This window comes from Enhydra lutris, unplaced genomic scaffold, assembly GCF_002288905.1.
Source record: "Enhydra lutris kenyoni isolate GAN:26980312 unplaced genomic scaffold, ASM228890v2 scaffoldscaffold6, whole genome shotgun sequence".
Taxonomy (NCBI): Eukaryota; Metazoa; Chordata; class Mammalia; order Carnivora; family Mustelidae; genus Enhydra; species Enhydra lutris.
In genome coordinates, this window is record NW_019154090.1 from 17,425,519 (window position 1) to 17,450,213 (window position 24,695).

The 24,695-nt window shown below is 40.9% G+C and overlaps 1 protein-coding gene across 1 annotated transcript in view; it reads left to right on the forward strand.

Moving 5' to 3' along the window:
* LOC111141448 (protein tyrosine phosphatase, receptor type T) overlaps positions 1-24,695 on the forward strand; it is a 706,124-nt gene that overhangs the window by 482,686 nt on the left and 198,743 nt on the right. Inside the window, exon 11 of the mRNA XM_022494012.1 lies at positions 13,931-13,967. Coding sequence (XP_022349720.1) covers positions 13,931-13,967 — 37 coding nt within the window. The remainder of the gene's footprint in view (positions 1-13,930; positions 13,968-24,695) is intronic.

Consider the following 24,695-nt stretch of genomic DNA (forward strand, 5'->3'; position numbering starts at 1 on the left):
TGGGTTTAAGCATTAGAAAGTGTCCTTTCTTATATTTAATGCTTTTTAAATTGTATTCTCATCTGTCTGATATCAGGATTGCTCTTATTGCTTTTTTTTTCCCATTTGTATAATTTCTCCCATTCCTTTATTGTTGCTTTTCTGAATCACTGTTTTAGGTATGATCTTTATATATAGCAGACACTTGGGTCTTGCTTTATGAAACAGTTTGAAATCCCTTTCATTTTAATTATGTGAGTTAAAACCATTCACATTTGTTGACATGACTGACATATTTGGTCTCAACTCTATCACCCATTCTTTATATCATTCTTTATATGTGTTTTCCTTACTCTTTTGTGCTAAAATGTCTTTTGATATTCAGAAAGATTTGTACTTCTTTTCTGGTAGTTATCATTGTAATCCTTCAGTCCTCTTTTTGTAGCTAACCTTTACTGTCGTCTGGTTTGTCAACATTTCTTCCCAGAATTATTAAGGTATAATCAACAAATAAAAGTGGTATACATTTAAGATGTACAGTGTGATATTTTCAGACACATGTACATTGTGAAATGATTACCACAGTTGAGCTGACTAACATACGCATCACCTCACATTGTGTGTGGTGAGAGCATTTAAGATATACTCTCTAAGCAAATTTCAAGTATAAAATACAGTATTATACAGATCTCCAAAACTTAGGAATCCTACATAACTCTTGCACCAGCATCTTCCTTGCTCTCCAGCCCCTTACAAACACCATTCCTCCTTCTGCTTTTACAACTTCAGTTGTTGTTTTTTTTAATTCCACATGTAAGTGAGATCACACAGTATTTGTTTTCCTCTGTCTGGCTTATTTCACTTTGCATAATGTCCTCCAGGTTCATTCATGTTGTTGCAAATGGCAGGATGTCTGTCTTTTTTAAGGCTCAATAATAGTCCATACTCCTATATATACCACATTTTTCTTTTCCCTACTCCCAAAGTCCCTCAAACTATTTAGCCATGCTTATCCCTTTAGTGTTCTGGTTGGGACAAGAAAAGAGTGGGCCTCTTGGGAAGCATCTTGCCAACTGAGGAAGCCAGGCATTCACTGTGCTCTCATATAGCTCCAGGAGAGAAATCATGGGCTGATGGGGTCTCTCTTGGCTTTGGGCTGTGCCACTCTGGGGGACAGGTGATGTGAATAAAGTGAAACTGCTCCTCTTACCCTCTTCATTGCATTTGTTCTCAGACTTTCTGCTCTGGTAGGGTACTGGGACCCCTCTGCTGGACTTCTGAGCTCCCACGAAGGTACTCCAGAGGTACTCTTCTCCATGTGTAGTTGTCAAAATTATATTTCTGTAGGAGGATGAGTACTGGAAATTCTTATTCTGCCATCTTGCAGACATCACTGGCTTGTAAGTTTTTGATGGATCCATTGACTTTCACCTAGTTCCTGTAGAACAATCAATGAGTTTATCCTACTCTCCTCTTTTTTCTCTTTTTCACTTTTTCTTGCATTACTTCAGCATTGTCAGAAAATATAAAATTTTTGTGTTATATCTAGGTAAGGACTTTGTTTTAGTCTTAGATTTACAGTTAAATATATATCACTCCTTTTGCTGAAATTTCTTCAGTCAACTCTTTGTTGAGTGACACTTATCCTGTGATAAATACCTCAAGAAAGACTCATGAGTATTCATTGGTATTCATTGAGTTATTGAATGTTGAAAGTTTTTTTTTTCTATAGCTTTGAAATTCAAAACATGCCTGGCTAGGATAAAATCCTTGGTTCATAATTTCTTTGAGTTTCTTGAAAATGCTGCCCCATATTTCCTGGCCTTGTATGTTGCTTTGGAGATATCTCATGACATCTCTTGCCCTTGTGAATTATTTGATTTCTTTGCCTGGAGTCCTTGAGGACTTTTTCTTTTTTTAGTTGAATTGTTTTATTAGGATCTTGGAATAGAGCTTTCAGGTCTTTGAGTCCTTTCACTATGTAGGCTCAGGTTATCTTTTTTTTTTTTTTAAAGAGCGATTTCCTGGGTAGGCCTGATTTAATCAGGTGAAGCTTTTTTAATTTTAATTTTAATTTTTTAAAGATTTTATTTATTTATTTGAGAGAGAGATAGTGAGAGAGAGCACGAGAGGGGAGAAGGTCAGAGGGAGCAGACTCCCCATGAAGCAGGGAGCCTGATGTGGGACTTGATCCCAGGACTCTGGGATTATGACCTGAGCTGAAGGCAGTCGCTTAACCAACTGAGCCACCCAGGCACCCTCAGGTTATCTTTTAATTCCAGAAATTTTCCTTGGATTATTGTTCTAAATCATTGCCTATCAAACTGTTCTGCCTTCTCAGGGATTTCAAGTATACATATATTGGATCCTCTTTGTCTTCTCTTTAAGTCACCCTTTCACTGACCCTGGCTGTTTTATTTATTTCATTTTCTTTCTTTTGGTTGTTTTTCCCTTTCTTCAGTGCCCCTTATTAAAATTTTACTTTGGACACCTTATTATTTAAACTTCATTTCTGAAGTGCTTTGGCCTTTTTTCTTATTTTCCTGAGTTCAATCAACTCTCTCTTTTTGTGCTGATTTTTTTAGACACTTCAATTTCTAATCTTTGCATTTCCAATTCAAAGTTGTTTGAGGAAATTTGATTCAATTTGGAGTGTTGTTTATCATTTTCTTCTGGGGTGCAATTGTTTTTGTTTTGTTTAGGGGATGGATTTTCATCACTTAGGATATTTTGATTTTTATTTTCCATTTTCTTTTTTTAAGATTTATTTATTTGATAGAGAGAGCACAGCAGGGGGAGCAGCAGGTAGAAGGAGAGGGAGAAGCAGGCTCCCCACTGAGCAGGAAGCCCAATGCAGGGCTCAAACCCAGGACCCTGAAATCAGGACCTAAGCTGAAGGCAGACTCTTAATCAATTGAGCCACCCAGTCACCCCTCCATTTTCTTCATATAGTAGTTGTATTTGGCTCCTTTCTTTTGTTCATATTGTAGATTTAAGGTGGCTTATAATATTTCTAGTTTAAAAACACAGTATTCTGATACAGTAGTGAAGTCCAGTTTTTTAATGGATAACTAAGTTTTGTTGATAACTAAGTTTAAATTTTGATGGGGGATGGGTATTTGCATATTCTTGGACTCATTGTTGCTGCTGTTGTTCTCTATTGACTTATGGCATCTTAAAATTCCTTCTGCCTCTTTTCCTTTTTCTCATCCAATCTCCCAAGGGCACTTTTCCCTTCTTTTTACCTTATTTCCCCCCATAAGTGATACCTATTTAAGGTTACCCCTTGAATTAGTATGCCTTCAAGTCTTTTCTGTCTATTCATTGTCTTAATCTACCAGCATTTTCACACATTTTCAGATTTTTCCTACATGTGAACTCATTCTTGCTAATGATCATTTTATTTTTTTATAATGTTATGTTAGTCACAATACAGTACATCATTAGCTTTTGATGTAGTGTTCCATGATTCATTGTTTGTGTGTAACACACAGTGCTCCATGCAATACATGCCCTCCTCAATACCCATCATTAGGCTGATACATCCCCCCAACCCCTTCCACTCTAAAACCATTTCAGATCGAATTACACCTTCTGCTGGCTTACATCTCTTCTCTTTCAAGTTGCTTTCCTGTATGGACCTTGCTGTCCACAGAACCTTGTGCTGAAAACCTTAGAAATATTTTATTCAGTTGTGGTTTTTGTTTGTTTATTTGTTTGTTTTTTACTAACAGAGATTATGAAGTTTTGAGGATTCGCTATATTTTAATTATGCTAAGGTTGTGTACTTTGTGGATTTTTAGAAGAGAGTCAAAGAGAATTGGGGTGCAGAGAGATTAGATTGAGGACCCAGTAGGTGTCTGTACCAGAAGCCAATACAGAGTCATAAGCATTGGGTGGGGTGAGGTAGTGGGAAGTCTCTAAGGTCAGGCAGAGCCAAAATATGCCTTCCTAGGGTGGGGGGAGGTTGAAACAGCATCTCTGCAGCCACTCTTTTGGCCATCACCATCTCTAGGCTAGACTACACCACTACCCTCTTCCTATTGACTAGTTTTTCCTATACCATAAGTCTGTTTTCTATATAACAGTCTCTATGTTTTAAAAAATGTGAATCTGGAAACTTTATTGTTCCTGTTCATAACTCTTTGATTGTTTCCTGTTGTTCTTAACATATAGACTGAAACTCTACAGTCTAAAAGGCTCTACCAGGCTTCTGTCTCTAGCTTCATCTCATATCATTCTTCAGATTCTTCATTATGATGTTATCTTCCAGACTTCTTTACACCTTCAACTACACCATGCATTTTCTCACTTCGGGGTCTTTGCATGTCTGTTCCTGAGCTCAGGACACACTGTTTTTGACACGTCTTATAATTACCTCCTACTGATCTTCCAGGTCACAGGTTAAACAGTCTTTGCTCAAGGCAATGTATTATCTTCCTTCCCATCCACACCTCATGTCATCTTGATATACATAAAACCGAGTACTTCTTCCTCACAGTAGGTTTATTACAACTTGTTATTAGATACTTATTTGTGAGAATAGTTACCTAATGTTTGTCACAAACATTTGAAAATAATGTGTACATGCTCCATGAGGACACGGACTATATCTGTTTTGCCCATGCTATAATTCTGTAATACTGTAATACCAGCACAATGCCTGATCATTTGTGATCATTCAGTAATCATCAATATAATTAATGATCATTCAGTAATCATCAATATAATTAATAGTGATCATATCAACAAATATATGATGTTTGGTTGACCAGATGAATAAAGGGTTAAGTGGGCTGTTGGAGCCCCAGCCAAGACTTAGAGGAATATTAAAGGAGGAGCCAAAGCAACTCAGCAAACTAAACTATGGTGTCAGGACTAACTTTCATCATATTTACAAGGGTGACTCAATCTTAGAGAAGACGAAGGCATGAGTTAGGGTAACTGGGGAAATTATTTGAAAACTGGGGTCAGGTCTAATTCCCCATCCTATTACCTAGAGCAGTCTAATGGGGCAATAGAATAAAAATTATATGCACTACCCAGTTATCTATGACTTCTTGGTCGGGGTGCTAGCATAACTTAACCTAAGTCCATCTGGATAGTAAGTAGCAATTATAGAACTATTTGATGCCTTGGACACTATGCTGCAAGTCTCTGAGTTAGAGAGATACCCTTTAATTTCTTAGGTAGTGAAGGCTGGCTGGCTGGCTGGCTGGATGGATGGATCAGACTTGATCTAGTCCTGAAATGAAGACCATGAGTAGGTAAGTAGGTGTAGACATATGGCATTCTGGGAAATAAGGTAGATGAAAGGTACCCCCCCAGGGTGTTGTCTTATTTTTAGTAAGCTATGTGTTGTGGGGAGGGGTATGATGATATGGAGTGATGTCAAGAGAACAGAGTACTGAAAGAGCATGAGGACTGCCAGTAGCTGAAACCAGACCTCACATTTTGTGAACTTGAAGCAAACTTAGAATACTCTGCCCACTGTAGCAAATTGGCCTTCTCTACCCTTTTCTCTCTTATTTCATTGATGGGAAAATCAAGCAATAGAAAGTGGTGGTGACTTGCTCAGTGTTGCCCAGTACTGGCAGAGCTTGAGTAGGACTAGGTCTCAGCAGAATCAAACAGTTAGAGAATTATATTCTGCCCCAATGTGGTACATATCTGTGTCCAGATACACAAATATAAAGTGGGAAGTGGGATTTGAGTGAAGTTAGGATGGGGAAATGAAATTATTGTACTGTCCCAGGATATATTACAGACGTAGAAGTAGGATGTAATAATAGAGATAGAAAATATACAAATGTTTCTCCTTTTCTGAAAGCTTTATATAATCATTTCCTGTTTATTGAACTGATTGGGGACTTTGGGTATATGTGCAATGGCCAGACTTCCCATATGTTGGGATGTAGCATATCTAGCACCTTCCTGACTTGCTTGCTAACAGTTCAGTCATGCAAAAGGTCAACAGAGTGACTTAGGACTTTGTTATTTTGTATCTAATTCTAACGAACAAAGATAAATTGGCTATGGAATTAAAGGTGTCAGGAGCTTGGGAGAAAGCGACATGTCAACATCATGTTTGTGAGAGCCAGGGAGAGTTAAGCATAATGAGACATGCACTCCAGATTATAGAAAACAGCTTTTAATGGATATGGGGTGGAGGAGGTTGTGTTGGAAATGGCCCACAGTCATGAACGCAATTGTGGAAGGGAAGATGATTCTCAGAATTAGAAAGTTCTTACAAATGACCCAATGAGGGACAGAAGGCAGTAGAACAAACCATTGTAGCTACCCAGATTCCCTTTAATGTAACACATTTTAAAGAGAACATTCCTGGGTCACCAGGGTGGCACAGTTGAGCATTTGACTCTTGCTTTCAGCTCAGATCTGATCTCATAGTCATGAGGTCAAGCCCTGCGTTGGACTGCAGCATGGAGTCTGCTTTTGTTTCTCTCTCCCTCTTCCTCTGCCTCCCCCACTATACATGTCCTCTCTCTCTCTTTCTCTCTCTCTAAATAAAATAAATCTTCTGAAAAAGAGAGAGAGGGAGAGAGAACACTATTACAGAAGGCAGGTTAATATAGGGGCACCTGGGTAGCTCAGTCAGTTGGGCATTTGACTCTTGGTTTTGGCAAAGGTTGTGATCTCAGGGTCTTGGGATCGAGCCCCATGTCAGGCTCCATGCTCAGCAGGGAGTCTGCTTATCCCTCTCCCTCTGCTCACCAACTGCCCCCCCACCACCCCGCAACTCTCTCTCTCTCTCTCTTGAATAAATAAATAAAATCTTAAAACGGAAGGCAGGTTAGTGTTCACCATTGCAGGGATGAAGTGACCCAGAGAGGGCAGGAAGGTGCTTCTAAAGTGCTGGTAATGTTTGGCATTTTCATCTGGGATACTGGTCATCGGTGGGTGCTTGCTTTGTGAAAAATTTGGCAAACTGTAGTTAAGGTTAGTAGACTTGTCTACTACTTGTCTACTAACTAACATACTTTTGTATGTTGCACTTCAAATGAACCATGTAACAATTCTTATGGTTCAGTATATTTTCTTCACAAATTATTTTATTATTTTTTTACTTACATTTTGAATTTTGTTTATTTTTTTCAGTATTCCAAGATTCATCATCACTCTGATGGAAGCTTAATACTCCATTGTATATATGGACAATATCTTCTTTATCCACTTGTCAGTTGAAGGGCATCTTGGCTCTTTCCACAGTTTGATGACTGTGGTCATTGCTGCTATAAACATTGGGGTACAGATGGCCCTTCTTTCACTACATCTGTATCTTTGGGGTAAATACCCAGTAGTGCAATTGCTGGGTCATAGAGTAGCTCTATTTTTAATTTCCTAAGGAATCTCCACACTGTTTTCCAAAGTGGCTATGCGAATTTCCCACCAACAGTGTAAGAGGGTTCCCCTTTCTCCACATCCTTTCCAACACTTGTTGTTTACTGTGTTGTTAATTTTGGCCATTCTAACTACTGTAAGGTAGTTTCTCAGTGTGGTTTGATTTGAATCTCCCTGATGGCTAATGATGAACATTTTTTCATGTGTCTGTTAGCCATTTGTTTGTCTTCTTTGGAGAAGTGTCTGTTAATGTCTTTTGCCCATTTTTTGATGTGATTATCTGTTTTGTGTGTGTTGAGTTTGAGGAGTTCTTTATAGATTTTGGATATCAGCCCTTTGTACAACCCTTGTCTGTAGTGTCATTTGCAAATATCTTCTCCCATTCCATGGGTTGTCTCTTGTTTTGTTGACTGTTTCCTTTGCTGTGCAGAAGCTTTTTATCTTGATGAAGTCCCAAAAGTTCATTTTTGCTTTTGTTTCCTTTGCCTTTGGAGATGTGTCTTGAAAGAAGTTGCTGTGGGTGACGTTGAAGAGGTTACTGCCTATGTTCTCCTCAGGATTTTGATGGATTCCTGTCTCACATTGAGTTCTTTCATCCATTTTGAGTTTATCTTTGTGTATGGTGTAAGAGAATGGTCAAGTTTCATTCTTCTACATAACTATCCAATTTTCCCAGCACCATTTATTGAAGGGACTGTCTTTTTTACACTGGATATTTTTTCCTGCTTTGTCAAAGATTATTTGACCATAGAGTTGAGGGTCCATATCTGGGCTCTCTACTCTGTTCCATTGGTCTATGTGTCTGTTTTTGTGCCAGTACCATGCTGTCTTGGTGATCACAGCTTTGTAATAAAGCTTGAAATTAGGCAATGTGATGCCCCCAGCTCTGTTTTTCTTCAACATTTCCTTAGCAATTTGGGGTCTTTTCTGATTCCGTACAAATTTTAGGATTGTTTGTTCCAGCAGTTTGAAAAATGCTGCTGGTATTTTGATCAGGATGGCATTGAAAGTATAGATTGCTCTGGGCAACAAAGACATTTTAACAATGTTTATTCTTCTGACCCATGAGCATGGAATGTTTTTCCATCTTTTTGTGTCATCTTCAGTTTCTTTCATGAGCATTCTGTAGTTCCTCAGGTATAGATCCTTTTCCTCTTGGTTAGGTTTATTCCAAGGTATCTTATGTTTTTTGGTGCTTTTGTAAATGGAATCGATTCTCTAATTGTCCTTTCCACAGTTTCACTGTTAGTGTATAAGAAAGCAACTGATTTCTGTGCATTGATTTTATATCTCACCACATTAGTGAAGTGCTGTATGAGTTCTAGTAATGTGGAGGTGGAGTCTTTTGTGTTTTCCACATAAAGGATCATGTCATCTGCAAAGAGGGAGAGTTTGACTTCTTCTTTGCCAAGCTGAATGCCTTTTATTTCTTTTTGTTGTCTGATTGCTGTTGTTAGGACTTCTAGTATTATGTTGAACAACAGTGGCATGAGTGGTCATCCTTGTCATGTTCTGATCTCAGCGGGAAGGCTCTCAGTTTTTGCCCATTAAGAATTATATTCTCTGTGGGTTTTTCATAGGTGGACTTTATGAAGTTGAGGAATGTTCCCTCTGTCCCTATACTTGGAAGAGTGTTAATCAGGAAAGGATGCTGTATTTTGTCAAATGCTTTTTCTGCATCACTTGAGAGGACCATATGGTTCTTCTCTCTTCTCTTATTGATTTGTCCTATCACACTGATTGATTTGTGAATGTTGAACCACCCTTTCATCCCAGGGATAAATCCCACCTGGTCATGGTAGATAATCTTTTTAATGTACTGTTGCATCCTATTAGCTAGAACTTGTTGAGAATCTTGGCATCCATATTCATCAGGGATATTAGTATGAAATTCTCCTTTTTGTGGAAGTTTCTCCAGAACAGACCACATACTGGGTCACAAATCAGGTCTCAACCGATTCCAAAAGATTGAGATCATTCCCTGCATATTCTCAGACCACAATGCTTTGAAACTGGAACTCAATCACAAGCAAAAGTTTGGAAGGAATTCAAACACTTGGAAGCTAAAGACCATCCTGCTTTAAAATGTTTGGTTCAACCAGGAAATCAAAGAAGAACTTAAACAATTCATGGAAACCAATGAGAATGAAGACACATTGGTCCAAAACCTATGGGATACAGCAAAGGTGGTCCTAAGGGGGAAATACATAGCTATTCAAGCCTCACTCAAAAAAATTGAAAAATACCGAATACACAAACTCTCTTTACACCTTATTTTTATATTTCTTATATAATTTTTCCTTCTTTCTGTCTTCTGGATATCCTCCTTAAAAAACACTTTTTTAAAAAATATAGTTTACTTGAAATATCACATGAACATCTAAATGAATACTTCATAAATTTGAATCATACTGTGTGATATTCTTTTAATATTTCTACATTTTCCAGTTGTTTAATAAGGTAATTATTTATTTTTTAAAAAGAGCACTTTCAGCATTAAAAAAAGAAAGAAAGGGAAAAACTTGTCCTAAAAAAACAACTTATGTCAACTCAACCTTCTTTCTTTGAGAGAGTTCTTAGACTCATAGAGTGGCGAAATGCAGTAGACAGAGTCTGAGTACCTGAAGTGAGTTTGACTCTATTTTCAAGCTCTTTTGGTAGGAAAACACAGCAGGAGGATCCAAGTTCATAAGCAGTTGAGGAAATGAATAGTTAGATAACCAACCAAAAATTCTGATGAGCAATGAATGCCAACCTGGAACGTGGATTCTAGTACATGTCACAAATCTTTATCAATGGCATTTTCCAGGTTACCACTTATATTAATAAGATTTACCACTTATATTAATAAGATTTACCACTTATATTAATAAGATTTGGATAAAATTATAGAAAAATGTGTTCAAAAACTTATATATGGTGGAGAATATGATGACAAGCTGTAGCAACCAGATCAAAGATGGAAGTCAATAGGGGAAATCAGTATATGACTCTGTACTTGCATTTGAGCAATACAACCACATTTATATATGTGGAAACAGGCAAATTTCTTTCCTTCTCTCTTTCTTTTCTTTCTTTCTTTTTTTTTTTTTTTTTTGTTGTCGTTGTTGTTGGGAGAAGGTTGACGGCACATTCATCGTGATCAGTGAAAAACTGAGATATTGAGATATCGGCATATTGGCTGTGTTAATAGGAGCCCAGTATAACTAAGGAAATAGAAAATAGTGATAATCTAAGTAATCATATATTGACAAGACCACATGTAAACTGCTGCTTCCTATTCTAGTTCCATCTCAGTAAGAGGGATAAAACTGCAGGATGTCCCTGGATGAGTAGCAATATTGGTTCAAAGGACTTGAACTCTTATCATCTGAGGAATTGTTGAAGAGCATTAATGGACATGAGAACCATTTTTTGATATCCAGACATCTTTTGTACACAAGCAAGGGAAGACTTTCTGTGGTGTGAAGAATAGAATCAAGACCACTGGGGAGTCATACTTAAAGTGACATTTTCTAGCATTCAGAGGTGTGCCTAGAGAAAATAGACTCTGCTGTAGACATTACCATTTCTTCTCTACTTCTAGGTGCATGGAGGACTCCATTTTGCCACCTCACTTAAGTTAGGCATGGCCATATGACTTGAGTCAAGTAAGTGTAGCTTCCTGATACAGAGTTAAATAAGTGTAGCTTCTGATACAAAACATTTGCTTTTGAGTGCCCAACTCCAGCATTCTTTGCTTCTGCCTCAGTGAACCATGAAACCTTGTGTTAAAATGGAGGTAGACATGAACAAACATTTCTCCAAAGAAGACATACAAATGGCTAGCAGACACATGAAAAAATACTCAATATCACCAGCATCAGGGAAATACAAATCAAAACCACAATGAGATATCACACCAGTCAGAATGGCTAAAATTAACAATTCAGGAAACAACAGATGTTGGTGATCATGCAGAGAAAGGGGAGCCCTCTTACACTCTTGATGGGAATAAAAACTGGAGCAACTACTCTGGAAAATAGTATGGAGGTTTCTCAAAAAGTTAAAAATAGAACTATCCTATAACACAGCAATTGCACTACTAGGTATTTATCCAAAGGATACAAAAATACAGATTCAAAGAGGTACATGCACCCCAATGTTTATAGCAGCAATGTCTATAGTAGCCAAACTATGGAAAGGGTCCAGATATCCATTGACAGATGAATGGATAAAGAAGATGTGACACACATACATATATACATCCTTATAATGGAATTTTACTCGGACACCAAAAAGAATGAAATCTTGCCATTTGCAATGATGTGGATGGAACTAAGGGGTATTCTGCTAAGTGAAATAATTCAGTCAGAGAAAGACAAATACCATATGATTTCACTCATGCGGAATTTAAGAAACACAACAGATGAACAGAGGGGAAGGAAAGGATAAATAAAATAAGATAAAAACCGTAAGAGACTTTTAACTATAGGAAACAAATTGAGGGTTGCTGGAGCGGAAATGGGGTGGGGAAGGGGTAATTGGATGATGGGCATTAAGGAACACTTGATGTAATGAGCACTGGGTGTTTCTGCAACTGATGAATCACTAAATTCTGTCCCTAAAACTAATAATATACTGTATGTTAACTAAATTGAATTTAAATAGAGGTACCAGCCTTGGTCTCTGAGTGACTACAGTGATTACAGTTATCTCCCAAACACCACAATCCCACTTCAGACCCAGTCGTGCACCTATCCTGGACCTGTTAGTTTGAATGGGAAATACACCTTTACTATTTTTAGCTGCTGAAGCTCATGGGTTTTATACTTCTGCATAACCCTGGTGCAATATTGTGATTTCTTAGAAATGAATTTTTAGTCATTGAGATGATCAAAAGTATATATCTCACGTGTATTTGGTCTTTGTCCATGGTTTCTGGCTCACAGCTTCCTAAACCCTTGGAATTTCCTAAGTGTCAGTGGCCCTAAAGGTGTCTTTTGCTATGTTAATGAGGGTGACTTTTGGACCCCACCTAAGGAAGAAGCTGGTTGCTGGGAGGATCAGCTCCTAATTGGAGGTTTGGAACATTTAGTCCCACAGTCCCACAGTCTCAGCCCACCCCCAGCCTACTGGACCTCTGGGGAGAGGTGAAGGGCTAGAGGTTGAATCAGCCAATAGCCGATGACTTAGTCAATAATGGCCATGCAGTGGAGCCTCCATAAAAATCCAGAAGGACTGGGCTTAGAGAGCTTCTGGGGAGGTGACCACATGGAGATTGGGGAGAGCAGCACCTCTGGAAAAGGCATGGAGGTTCTGCACCCCTCCCCACATGCCTCACCCTATGCATCTCTTCTATCTGGCTGGCTGTTCCTGAGTTACAACCTTTTACAATAAACTAGTGATCTACTAACATGTTTCTTTGAGTTCTGTGAGCTGCTCTAGAAATTGGAACCTCCAAACTGTAGCTGGGAGGTCAAAAGCATAGATAACAGCCAGAGGCTCATACCTAGCATCTAAAGTGGTGGGGTACGGGACAGTCCTATAGAACTGAACCCTTAACCTATGGAATCTGATGCCATCTCCAGGTAGACAGTGTCAGACCTGAGCTGAATTCTCAGATACCCTGCTGATATCTGAGGATTGCTTGGTAGTGTGGAAGGGGAAGAACCCCCTCCACCACCACACATACACACAACAGAACTGGGTCCAGGAACCCTCATAGACCTGACTAACCCAAGTGCCTTCAAGATGCAGTGATTTCTTATGAGTAAGCAGTAGGAAGACACACATTTGATTCTTGAGACTCACATGCTTGCATTTTTTGCCTTTTATTTTCATTGACACACTACATTGAGACTGTTGCTGGAGGTAGAGCTTAGTTGACTGGAATTTTCAACTGGTTCCAGGGCCTTCTGGGAGACCATCCCAAAAAAGCTGGCTAAAATGATTCTCCTTCTAAGCACACTCTTCTGTAACTCAACTGCATGCCCAGTAACATCACAAGTTTATGGATTTTTTCCACTTGGGGAAGAGCCAACAATAATTAGATAGTTTACAGAGCAAAGATTCAATTGCCACGTAAGCATACACTCACAACATTATCCATGGAAACCGCGAGGTTCACCAATGATCTGGGGACCAACGTGACTCTTTGAATATGAGCTTTGCAGTTTGATTCTTACACATTCTTATTGACTGAGCTATTGCCAAGTGTCTGATCAGTCTGTGCTGATAGATGCATTATTCTTTTATAGGTTCCCAAGGATGGTCCCGGTGCCATCTATTAACTCATGTCCCAGTATACCTACTTAGTGTCATTGTTAAAGTTGTCCTGTGCTAGGCAATAGCAGCATCTGATATGTTTATAAGTGGTTCTGTTTGGGGAAGAAGCTTATGAGGTGATCAGAGCCAGGAAGTGAAAGGAACAAAGTATGTACCTAGCCCAAAAAGAAGTGAAGAAATAGAATTAAAAGGTGATTCCAATGGGAGAAAAAATGGCAAAGACAGATTTAAAATTATAATTAAAAACACATATGTATATTTTTTCTTTATATAACAAATCAAACCTGCAACTAATTAACCGGAACCTCACTTTTGTTGTTCGCAGGAGACCAAAATCAACTGCGTTCGCCTGGCTACAAAAGGTATGTTGGCATGTCCTTGTCTGTCTTCAGCTGTTTAAGTATTTCTCCTTCTAGCCATGGAGGGAAAGTTGAGCCAACAATTACTAAAAATAAAAAAGAATTGTTATTTTCATTGGAGTAATTTGAATCTAGGTATTAATATATACCTATAGTATATATTAATATATACCTATATTATATTAATATATACCTATAGTATATATTAATAACACAGTGCCTAAAGCCTAGTAAGAACTCAAAACATATTTGTTGAATCAGTGGGTGGATGGATGGATGGGTGGACGGACGGACGGACGGACAGATGGACAGATGGATGGATGCGTGGACTGGTACATTAATCAGTAGAGTGGTGAATATAAATTGACTCAAATGTTCTTCTGCTATATATTTTGATTCTATTTGGGTCTTTTTGTGTTATATTTTTTAAGCATGTCTGTCAAACCTATCTTCTGACTTTTGTACTTCTTTCCACTGGGTTTGGCTTTCACAAATGAGGTGATAGTGTTGGTGCCTTTAGTAATGAGAAAACAAACACTGCATTATTATGTATATTTATCCCAATACTTATTCCAAAAACTAAGGCAGCATTGTTCAGGCTCATCACTTTCTGTTTTTCTAATTATAATTGAATTGCCTGGCCCTTTCAATTGGTACATGTTTCTGTTTATTACTCTTTAAAAAAAAAATTAATGAATGGTTTGTTATCATTTAACCTATTACAAGGTTGAATGGCTAGAAATCAGGTTTATCTTTTTGTTATAGAATGGATATTTTTAACAACCATTCTCTCCATATAAACACACCAAAATTGAACAATCCTGTTGTTCCCTGCATTTATCGACCACCCATACAGTTACATAGGATGCTTCATCAGAGATGACAGTTATAAACATCAGTAGACATATGATCATAGGTAGAAACCATAAACAAAGATGATGACCCAAGTGTGTCTATACGTACATGAAGATATACACACATGCACACTCATTCAGAGGAAAATGCACACGTGTGGAGGAAGAGGAAGAGATGAGGGCATGGGGAAAGAGAGAGAGAGAAAAGGAGGAGAATAATTGGGGTTATTTGACAAAATATGCATAAAGGCCTATCACTTGTGACTTTCATAACTTTGGAAAAAACCAGCTCAATCTGTAGGCAGAAGAGGGAAGGAGATACAGAAGGGAGAAGACGGAAGCACTAAGGACTCACCGTGATGAGAACTCACTCTGATTTCACATAAGTCATGAGAGGCCGGTGTGTCCCTCACTTGTTCACTCTCAAGAACTCAGGCTACTGGACAGAAAGAGATAAACTACTCTTTGTGAGACAAGGAGAATTGATGGCCTGCAAACAGAAGTAGCACAAATCACAGGCCTTCGCAGACTTTCCCATGGAAGAAAGCAGATAATCCAGAAGGAAGAACATTATCAATAGGATAGCACTAGAGCTCTAGACTGAGTGTCTGCAGTGTCCTGCTTAAAGGGGCAGCCCAGCAAGGTTAGGAAACTCACGGGAGACCTCCCTCACCCACGGTGATGGTGCTCTGTGGCTCCCCTCCAGCTTTTGACCTCTAGACAAGGGAGGGCTTGATGCGATTGTTCTGCCTTCCATGGGCCTGTGGGATTGGAGGCATACCCTCTGGACAAAACTCCCCCCTAAAGTGTAGTCGGTTAGATCAGATTTTCTAAATCAGGAACACATGGTTGGATGGGCAGTAGGTACCTACGGGGACTTTTTAAAAGAATAACTACAACTCTACTGGTGATTTCAGGATTGAGGCCCACAAGGCCATACTTCTGCAGAGCTGCCTTGCTCCTTTGCAGGAGAATTGCAGGGGTCTTTAAAGAACTAGAGCAGAAAGCTTGTACCTCTTTGTAGCATAAGAATTTCTCCTTCTGTCTGACCTTTAGGACACAGTCTTCCTTGGTGGAGTGTGTACTTAGTGGAGTGTGTACTCATATAGTGGGAGTGTGTACTCACACCCATATGAGTGTGTACCCATGTGGGTGTGTGGAAAGATGGGAACAAGTGAATCAGGGCGAATGCCCAGCTAGCTGGCCAGGATAGTCAGAGGTAGATTCCAAGGACTGACACCCTCACTTTCCAGGCCCTCAAGGACAGTCACATCAGCCCCAAGAGACAGAGCTCTAGGAGCACCTGAAGTGGGACAGAGAGCTGGAGAATGCAGAGTGCCAGTCTTACAGACTCCAGGGCGTTAGCCCTCTCAGTACGACCTAGATAAGAGAATACTTGTTGAAAAAAAAAAGCCAAGAAAAAGCAAAGAAAAGGAGACTTCTATTTGGTTGGTGTCTTCTCTGTGCCTTGAGTTAGGCTGGGAGCATCCAGGCTCGATTAAAGTCAAACCCTCTCTAAATCCGTGCACTGCTCAGGAGCACTCTGTATCAAGGATCTAAGGCCAGGAAGCCATATTCAACCCATCTCTTTCCTGAATCAAATTTCCCACTTTGTGAGTTTGCCGAAAACACTTTCCCCTTTAACAGGGGAAAATAAGATACTGGGAATCCCACAGGCATCAGCAGTGGACAATGTAGCTGTGGCATATTCCACTGGCCATCCAGCTCTGTCCAAGTGTTTCCACCACCTTCCTGTCATCATGGCATCTTCCTTGTGGGGCTGCCAGGGGGCATCCAGCCTCTGGAGTGTGATCGCATGTACAAGTTTGAGGCCACCGCTCTGGTGATGAAGCAACTGGCTGGTGTGTTGTCCGTGACCCTGGTGATTCCAGATGGTGTCTGTAGTCATCTGTGTGAACTAGAGGGTTCACAGGCAGAATGTAACAGTCTCCAACATGCAGGCAGGGTTATTCTGCCCTGACCCCAAGTGCAGCACCTCTTCTGCTAGATTCCATACCTGGATCCAGCATGGGGCTCTAACCCTTGTCTGTCTTTAGTGTCCCTGATAGTCACCCAAACTCTAATGTAGTGCTGCCCACTTTGGATGGTTGCAAAGGCACCTGGATTAGTGTTCTGTGGCTGCTGTACCAAAAGTACTACCAGCTGAGTGACTGAACAACAAAATTTCTTTTTTTTTTTAAGATTTTATTTATTTATTTGACAGGCAGAGATCTCAAGTAGGTGGAGAGGCACAGAGAGAGAGAGAGAGAGAGAGAGAGAGGAGGAAGCAGGCTCCCCGCTGAGCAGAGAGCCCGATGCGGGGCTCCATCCCAGGATCCTGGGATCATGACCTGAGCCGAAGGCAGAGGCTTTAACCCACTGAGCCACCCAGGCGCCCCTGAACAACAAAATTTCTTGTCTCACAGTTGTGGAGGCTAGGTTATCAGTAGGGTTGGTTCCTTTGAGAACTATGAGGGAGGGATCTGATCCATGCCTCTCCCCTAGCTGCTGGCAATCTTTGATGTTCCTTGGTTTTTTTCATCTTTCATAGCATTCCCCCTGTGGACATCTTGTATCCAAGTTTTCCCTTTTTTATAGGGACTGATACTATTAGGTTAGGAGCCTACCCTACTCTAGTTTAAGCTCATCATAAGTTAACTAATTATATCTACAAACCCTATATTCTGAGATGTTCTGAATATAGTGTTTGTAGATGTTGCATTCTGAGACTCTGGAGGTTAGGATTTCAGTATATGAGTTGGGGTATGGACACAGAGTTCAACTCATAGCAGAACCCATATAGTTAGGGGTAGTGTCCATGTGGTTTCCCTTGGAGCCTCTGACTATTCTATATTCATGGTACAATCCCAATGGCTTTTAAGAATGTGCAAGGACCAGGAACTAGCCCTGTCAGGGGGTCCTGGTGGTGAGCTGAGCTCTAGATTTGACTGCTGTTCCCTTGGGAAGCTCATTGGGGCTGTTTTGGGCAGAGAAGCTGCAGGTTCTGTGGAAGGAGCCCTGGACAGAGGGTAAACACAGTGAGCCATCCACATACACCCAGTGGCTGGGTCTGTGACAGCAGGACCCCTCTCAGACTCCATAGGGTGGTGAAGTATCAGGTCCTGATCCAGTCATGCTTCTGGGGTCTGAGCAGGGCCCACCTCCTGGGATAGGCACTACCACTGCTGATTGAGAGGCTCTCTCACAAGGAGCTCCTTGGTCTTAACCACTAATTTCCCCATCACGTTTTGCCATGGCAGGAAGTACCTGGCACATCACGGGTACTTGAAAAATGCCTGCTGAAATGAGTAAATGTGTTTGAAGCCAGTGTCTCACTGTAACAAGGGTCAGAGACCTTGAAAGTCTCACTTCATCTTCCTGAAACTCAGAGGCACCATATTTAAAGTTATGTCCATCTCTTCATTTACAGAACATTTTTTAACACACCGACTGCCAGTGGTTTGATGATAAACCTGCTCTTTGTAAAAGAAAACCTCTTATTTATAGTCTCTGTTGATCTCAAGGATGTAAATATCCCCACCATGTTCAATGAAGTTACCAATGGTTTAACAACTGGCTTGCAAAATAGCCAAGAATGTTTTACAGTTGGCTTGAGCAAGATGGGACAAGCCAGCTCTAGTACACGAAGACCTCTACCATCCAGTTTGTTAGAGGATCAGATGATACAATATGTGTACAAGTGTTGTACTGCAAAGTGTTTTGGATAAAATTATTGTCAATGAATGTTATTTCCTTTGTATGGTTGGCTTGCTGAGCATCTATGAACAGGACACTTTGAAGAGAACTACAGTTTTTATGGTGAATCAGCACACATGGTCCAGGTCCTCAAGGAGCTCCCAGTCTAGTGTGGAAACAGACCTTACATGTATGATTTTAACAGATAATCATGAAATTATAATTGTGATCAGACCTTCCAAAGAGAAGTGAAATGTACTGAATGGGGACTAAAATATCAATGGTGCCAAAGGCTCAGGCAGTAATGGTGGATATGTTCCCAAGCCATCACCTGGGGTTCTGCTTCCTTGGGACTGGTATAGCATAGAAGACTTTGTGTCTCGCTGCCCGTCATCACCCCTTCTCACCTAACACTGAGAATTGCATAGGACCAGGACCAAGGGTAGGATTTGGGAGACCAGCTGACTGAGCACATCAGACTGTGAGAAGAGCCACACCTGGGCCCAAAGTCCCTGTAAAGGCCCAAGTCCCCAGTATTTACAGAGGATTTGGTGGGTATATTCACGTATCACCAGGGGGCACTATTTATTTACAGAACCACAAATTGAAGGCACAGCTAAGGGACTGTGGAGTGGGAGTTTGGTATTTGCAAGTAAAGGGGATAATCCTAGGATCAGAACAAGCTGACCTCAAAAGCCTTGAAGGCAGTCTTTTTCATTGGTGGGGGACTCACTGGCACTACCCCAGATTCACATTCCTCTTTACTTTGTTCCTTAGCCAAGGTTTGCCTGTGATTGACTTTGGCTGGAGGTTTAGAGGAATCTGAATGTTAAGTTCAGCCATAGTGGGGAAGTGGAGTTTATCAATGAGCTGCTAAAGACAAATGGGACCTTTCTTAAGACAGATTCCCTAGAAGTAGAGCCTGAGGCAGGGATTTGGGCTCAAGGAAGGTATTCAGGGAGGGCTCTTGGAAGAAATCTGTAAATGAAAGAGGAAAGTGGGATAGGTAGTAAGATGCTAAGCAAGAATCTATTCTCAGATAAATTAAAGCCTAAGCTAGATAAGGTAGAGTATAAACTTCTCCCAAGTTGTTCTGCCTTGAACAAGAAGACCAGAATTTCTCCCTCTCCCCCCATAACAATTAGTCGTTGGTACTCCCCTATTCCTTTCCCCTTGTCCCTCTCCTCCATCTCTCAGGTGGCTCCAGGGGGAATGGCAATGCTGAGTCCTGCACATGTATCAGGAGAAAGTCATAGATATAAGACCTTAGTCTCAACACTCAGAGCAGCTGGGGGATGGTACACCAACCCCAAAAGGGAAGAGTGGCACCAGTGGCATCTATCATGTGCTCTTCTTATACAGAGGATGTGTTTCATTGTTGGGTTGAGGGATAGCAAAAAGATCATGGAATTGCCTCCAATTCAAGAGCTGAAGGAAAATTCTAAAAGCCCTCTGCTTGGCGCACTATACTCTTAGAACTTGTTCAGAGCCATAGAGAGAAAACTTCAGCTAATGGGTTAAAAAAATAAATTAAATTTTGGTTTAGAAACAGAACTATTATTTATTCTTTGAAGGGAGGGCAGTACAAAGACTACTTAACAATGAGGTTTCATTTGTATAGTTAAAACAGAAAATGTAAGACAGGGCAAGTAGGGGGAAGGTGCATTTAGACCCCTTAAATAATGTTGACCTTACATTTGGAAGAGGAGGTTTGGGCTCAACTTAGGAACCAGGTTGGAGATATAAGCTGAGTCTGCTCAGAGGTGACCCTTGGGAAAATGGAGCACATAGAAGTTTGGGGTGGGATACTTAGACTTCTGAGGTGCTGAGGCTCAAGGAGGAGGGGGGAACAGACCTTCCTGTGGAAGATGATTATCCCATGTGGTGATGATGCCCCTGTTCCAGGCTGCACCTGCTGAAGGAGGCACCTGCTCATCTCAGTTCATGCCGTCAGAGTAGATCAAGGGGAAAATGGTTTCTGACCCAGAGGCTTAGTTGTAAAACCATACCAGTCCGTTTCTGTTCCAGAAACTGATGTCCAGCTCCACTTGCTGTGACAGGGACCTTACTTCTGTCCCAACAAGTTTCTTCCACCACGGGACACTTCATTTGGACAGAGCTTCAATATCACGAGTCCGTATTTGGCTCCCGATTCTCTCTGCCTGTGAGTCTTTGAGGTCACATAGATCCTATCTGCCTTTTCTCCTTCCAGAAAATGAAAATTTGCTTTCTTTGACTTTGACTGCCTGCCCTGGTTAGGGTCAAGCTGTCTGCCCTCTCCCTCTTAGAACCTCTCTGGCCACCAGCAGGCAGCAGCATTCCCATCTCTGGCACCAGCCATCAAGGGAACACAGCTGGCTTTGCAGACTCCCGCTGGGTGCGCCCGAGTGGCAGTTAGAAAAATCAGCTTTGATTTGATTTGCAAACTGAGCCTAGTCATCGAGACAAAATAAATCCGGAAACCCATAAAGCCATTTGCAGAGTTGCTTTGCAGAAGACAGCCACAGTTTTAATCTAGTAAACACTCTCTAACGATCCCATTAAAACAACCCCCTCAGAGTAGGTGCTGAAAGCTGAACTCCAGAATAATGAAGCATGAGATAAGGGGCCAATGTCACCAATAGTTCCATGCTGCCCTGTGGTAGTGATGGAGTAAAACCATTGTCCCAACGGCAACAGGCAAGAGGCGTGGGCAATGGTCTTTTGTAAATGTAGCTTCTTTTTATAATGGCTAAGCCTGAGGTAGACCATTTCATCCAGCATTTTCTCTTCTCTCTTCATAATGAATTCTCACCCCTGCAGAGACTGGCAGGACAATAAATACCCATTCTTCAGTGAAATGCCCTCATTTTGCTGATACTAAGACTAGAGCCAAGAAGAGGAAATGATGTGTCCTCGGATTCCTTAACCCTAAGAACAACATGTTACAGGTAGTGTGAGAAGCCAAGCACGATGTAGGAATTATCTCCTATCAGATAGGAAATGCCCACTGCCTGTCCTCCCCTCTTCCGTCGATCTAATTCTATATGGAAGGTTCTGTCTTATATGAAGCTTCTTTGAGAGGCTCCATGGAAAAATGGGGAATTAGAGTCACCTGGATTCAAATCCCATGTCCAAAGCTTAACTGTTTGACCTTGGATAAATCAAACCCCTATTAGTCTATCACACCCATTTTAGGACAGAGGTCATTGACTCTTTCTCCCAGTTATTTGAGCTAATGCACATAAAAGGTCAAGAATATAACAGATGATAAACATCTTGAGCTTCCCTCCGTCATTCTTCTGAACCTTCTCTGATAGGAGACCTAGAGGTCCAAGCCTCTCGTTGCTATTCTCTGAGGAAGAAAAGCCAAAGCCTGGACTCTAGTCATTTCCCCTATGATTCCACAAATCACTTGTTTCTCAGATGGACTCAGGCTAGATCCAAAGTGCAGAAACAGAGGCAAAGGAATGATGCTGACCTCAGCTCTTAGTCTTTAAGCTCTTCAACTATAGGTGATTGTGTTCAGATGAGAGTCTAGCAATCCTATTTTTATTGACCGAGTGTAGCATTTTGCTCATGCACCTGTTAGCCTTTGACTATAGCATTTTTTCTTTTCTCATTATCTATCCAGCAATTTCAGGAGGGACTCAGGACCACGGGATGCCCAAATCTAGCCATGGTAGCTGGAGTCAAGACCCCAGTGAAGGATCACTTATGAAAGGTAGACTGTAGTGAGTCCATCTATTGCAAGACTCTTGGCTATTGTTCAGACCTTAGAAATCCTACCAGATTTTTTTTTAAGATTTTATTTTTTTATTTGATAGAGAGAGATCACAAGTAGGCAGAGGGGCAGGCAGAGAGAGAGGGGGAAGCAGGTTCCCTGCTGAACAGAGAGCCTGATGTGGGGCTTGATTCCAGGACCCTGAGATCATGACCTGAGCCAAAGGCAGAGGCTTAACCCACTGAGCTACCCAGGCACCCAGAAATCCTACAGATTTTAAGAGGGGAAAGCCCAGGATGTGTGCTTGGTGGTTAGGGTAGGGTAGTGCTGTTTCTCCCTATGCAAGCCCAATGAAGTGAATTTTCCCCAATGGGGGTTCTCAGAATTGCTTGCGTGTGACAAGGTTGCCTTGACTCTTGGCCCCTTTTGTTCTCACCCAGTGCTCTCTATGCCCTAAAATGCCAAAGGAGTAATGTGGCTTTTCCTGAAGGTTTTATGACAAAACAGAAGGAGAGAATTAAATCATAAGTAGACTAAAAGTAACCAAAAATGGCATTCAAATATCCCAACCCATTAATATTTTTCTTGCTACAACTACTGGTACAGCTCCTTAGTCTTCTTATATCCTTCTCCTATCCCTACTCTCTAGACTGTTCAAACTGCTCCTCCACACTGCCAACACACATACATACCTTTTCCACACCCCACTCAGGGAGACAAAGCTGGTACAGTGGAGTCCAGGAAAACCAAAACCACAACCAACACTTGTCCTTCAAGCATGTCCTTGGGAAGTCTCAATTCATCCCTGTGAACTAGAGATGAGAATTATCTACCCAAGACCTGAGACAACTGAGTTGACCTTAGCTCAAATCTGATGCTGCAAAGCAATTACATCTTACAAAGGGAATAGCAGGCTTTTAAAATTATGAGTCAAAGAAAGGGGGATATCTGGGTAGGCTGAAGCCAAGGGCTAGAAATAGAAGAAGGTTCCATTAGAGCTTTCTTTGATGGGGTCTCACGTAGTGTTGAAGGAGCGGGTTGGTGAAGGGGGGCTTAATGAAAATTAACCATCTACTGTGTACCAGTCACAGGCCTATGTATGCTGACATGAGTTGACAATGCAATGACAGAATTAAAACCTGGCATGTATTGCGCACTAAATAAATAGTGATCATCCTTATTACCCTTACTTAAAAAATGAAGCAGTAGAAGCCCAGAAAGGTTGAATAAAGACCTCAAGGATCCACAGAATTCTAGCTGAGCTCTAACTCTAAAGCTCATGGCATTCCCATGGCACCATTTTGAGTCTTGTCAGTGACACAGACTGGGTGAGATTCTATGAGCCACTGTCAGAGTCTCCTATCTCCTATTTGTTAAACCCTTCCATGCCTCTTTTCCAGTAATAGTTGATAGTAGAATCTTTAGGGTGTGATGGGTCTTTTGTCTCTTTGGCAGTGTCCAGGCTAAGTCCTGGAATCTGCAGCAGACCCGGTACCACAAAGAGCCCTCAGCCTTCCATGTTACTACAATATACTGAAGCTGATAAACCAAGAAGTTAGTTTGTCTTCAAGGTTATCTGCTTCAATGTCATCTTTAGCCCATTAGTATCTCTTTCTACTCAACATTCTTCGCTTTAGAAGGGAATAAAAGTCAAAAGGGAAGTCTGAGGCACTCAGCATTCTGACCTCCTTCTTTGCATGGTCTTACCATTTTAATTAATTAATTTTCATATAAATATATATGAACATAGGCTGGAAATATGGAGACAGTGGAGTCATGAAGCCTCTAACAGAAAAGCTGTATGATGGGGAACCAGGTGATAGAAGAGAAGACAAGAGACTAGTACCTTTTCTTCTGCTGGATTAGTTAGGATAGGTAAGGCTTTGCTGCAATGACAAATGAATACCCAAATATCAGTAGCTTGATACCAAAAAAGTGTGTTGTTATGCCATCTAGAATATATGTCGCCTCATAAAAACCCCACAGCAGGGGAAGAGAAAGTGTAGGGTTAGTAATCTAGATCTTGAATACCTCACTTAGAAATGACTTGTGTCACTTCCACTTACATGGCCTTGATGAGACTTGGATTCTTCTGTGTGCCTAAGGAGGAGAGATAGGCCAGGTATCAGAAAACACTTGTCATCTCTACCCAAAAGGTTTGAGCCCCTTTCCTGTTTCAGCTTCCCTTTATGTCCTACTGAGACCCATGATCCATTACTTATCTTCTGCTCTTCCACCCACTAGGAAAACCTCTTCCCATCCCACCACCTGTCCAGCTATACCTCTGTTTCTGCCCCTCATAGCTGAGCACTGCTGCTCAGCAGAGTTGTAACCCTAGGTTGGTAGGGTGGGGAGACTCCCCCGGGCCTGTCAACCAGGCTTCAACTATTAGAGAAACTAGTAGAGAAACTGAAACTCAGAAATGTAATTTTCCAAGCAACACAGCTAGCAGATAAATACTGAACCGGAATTTCACTT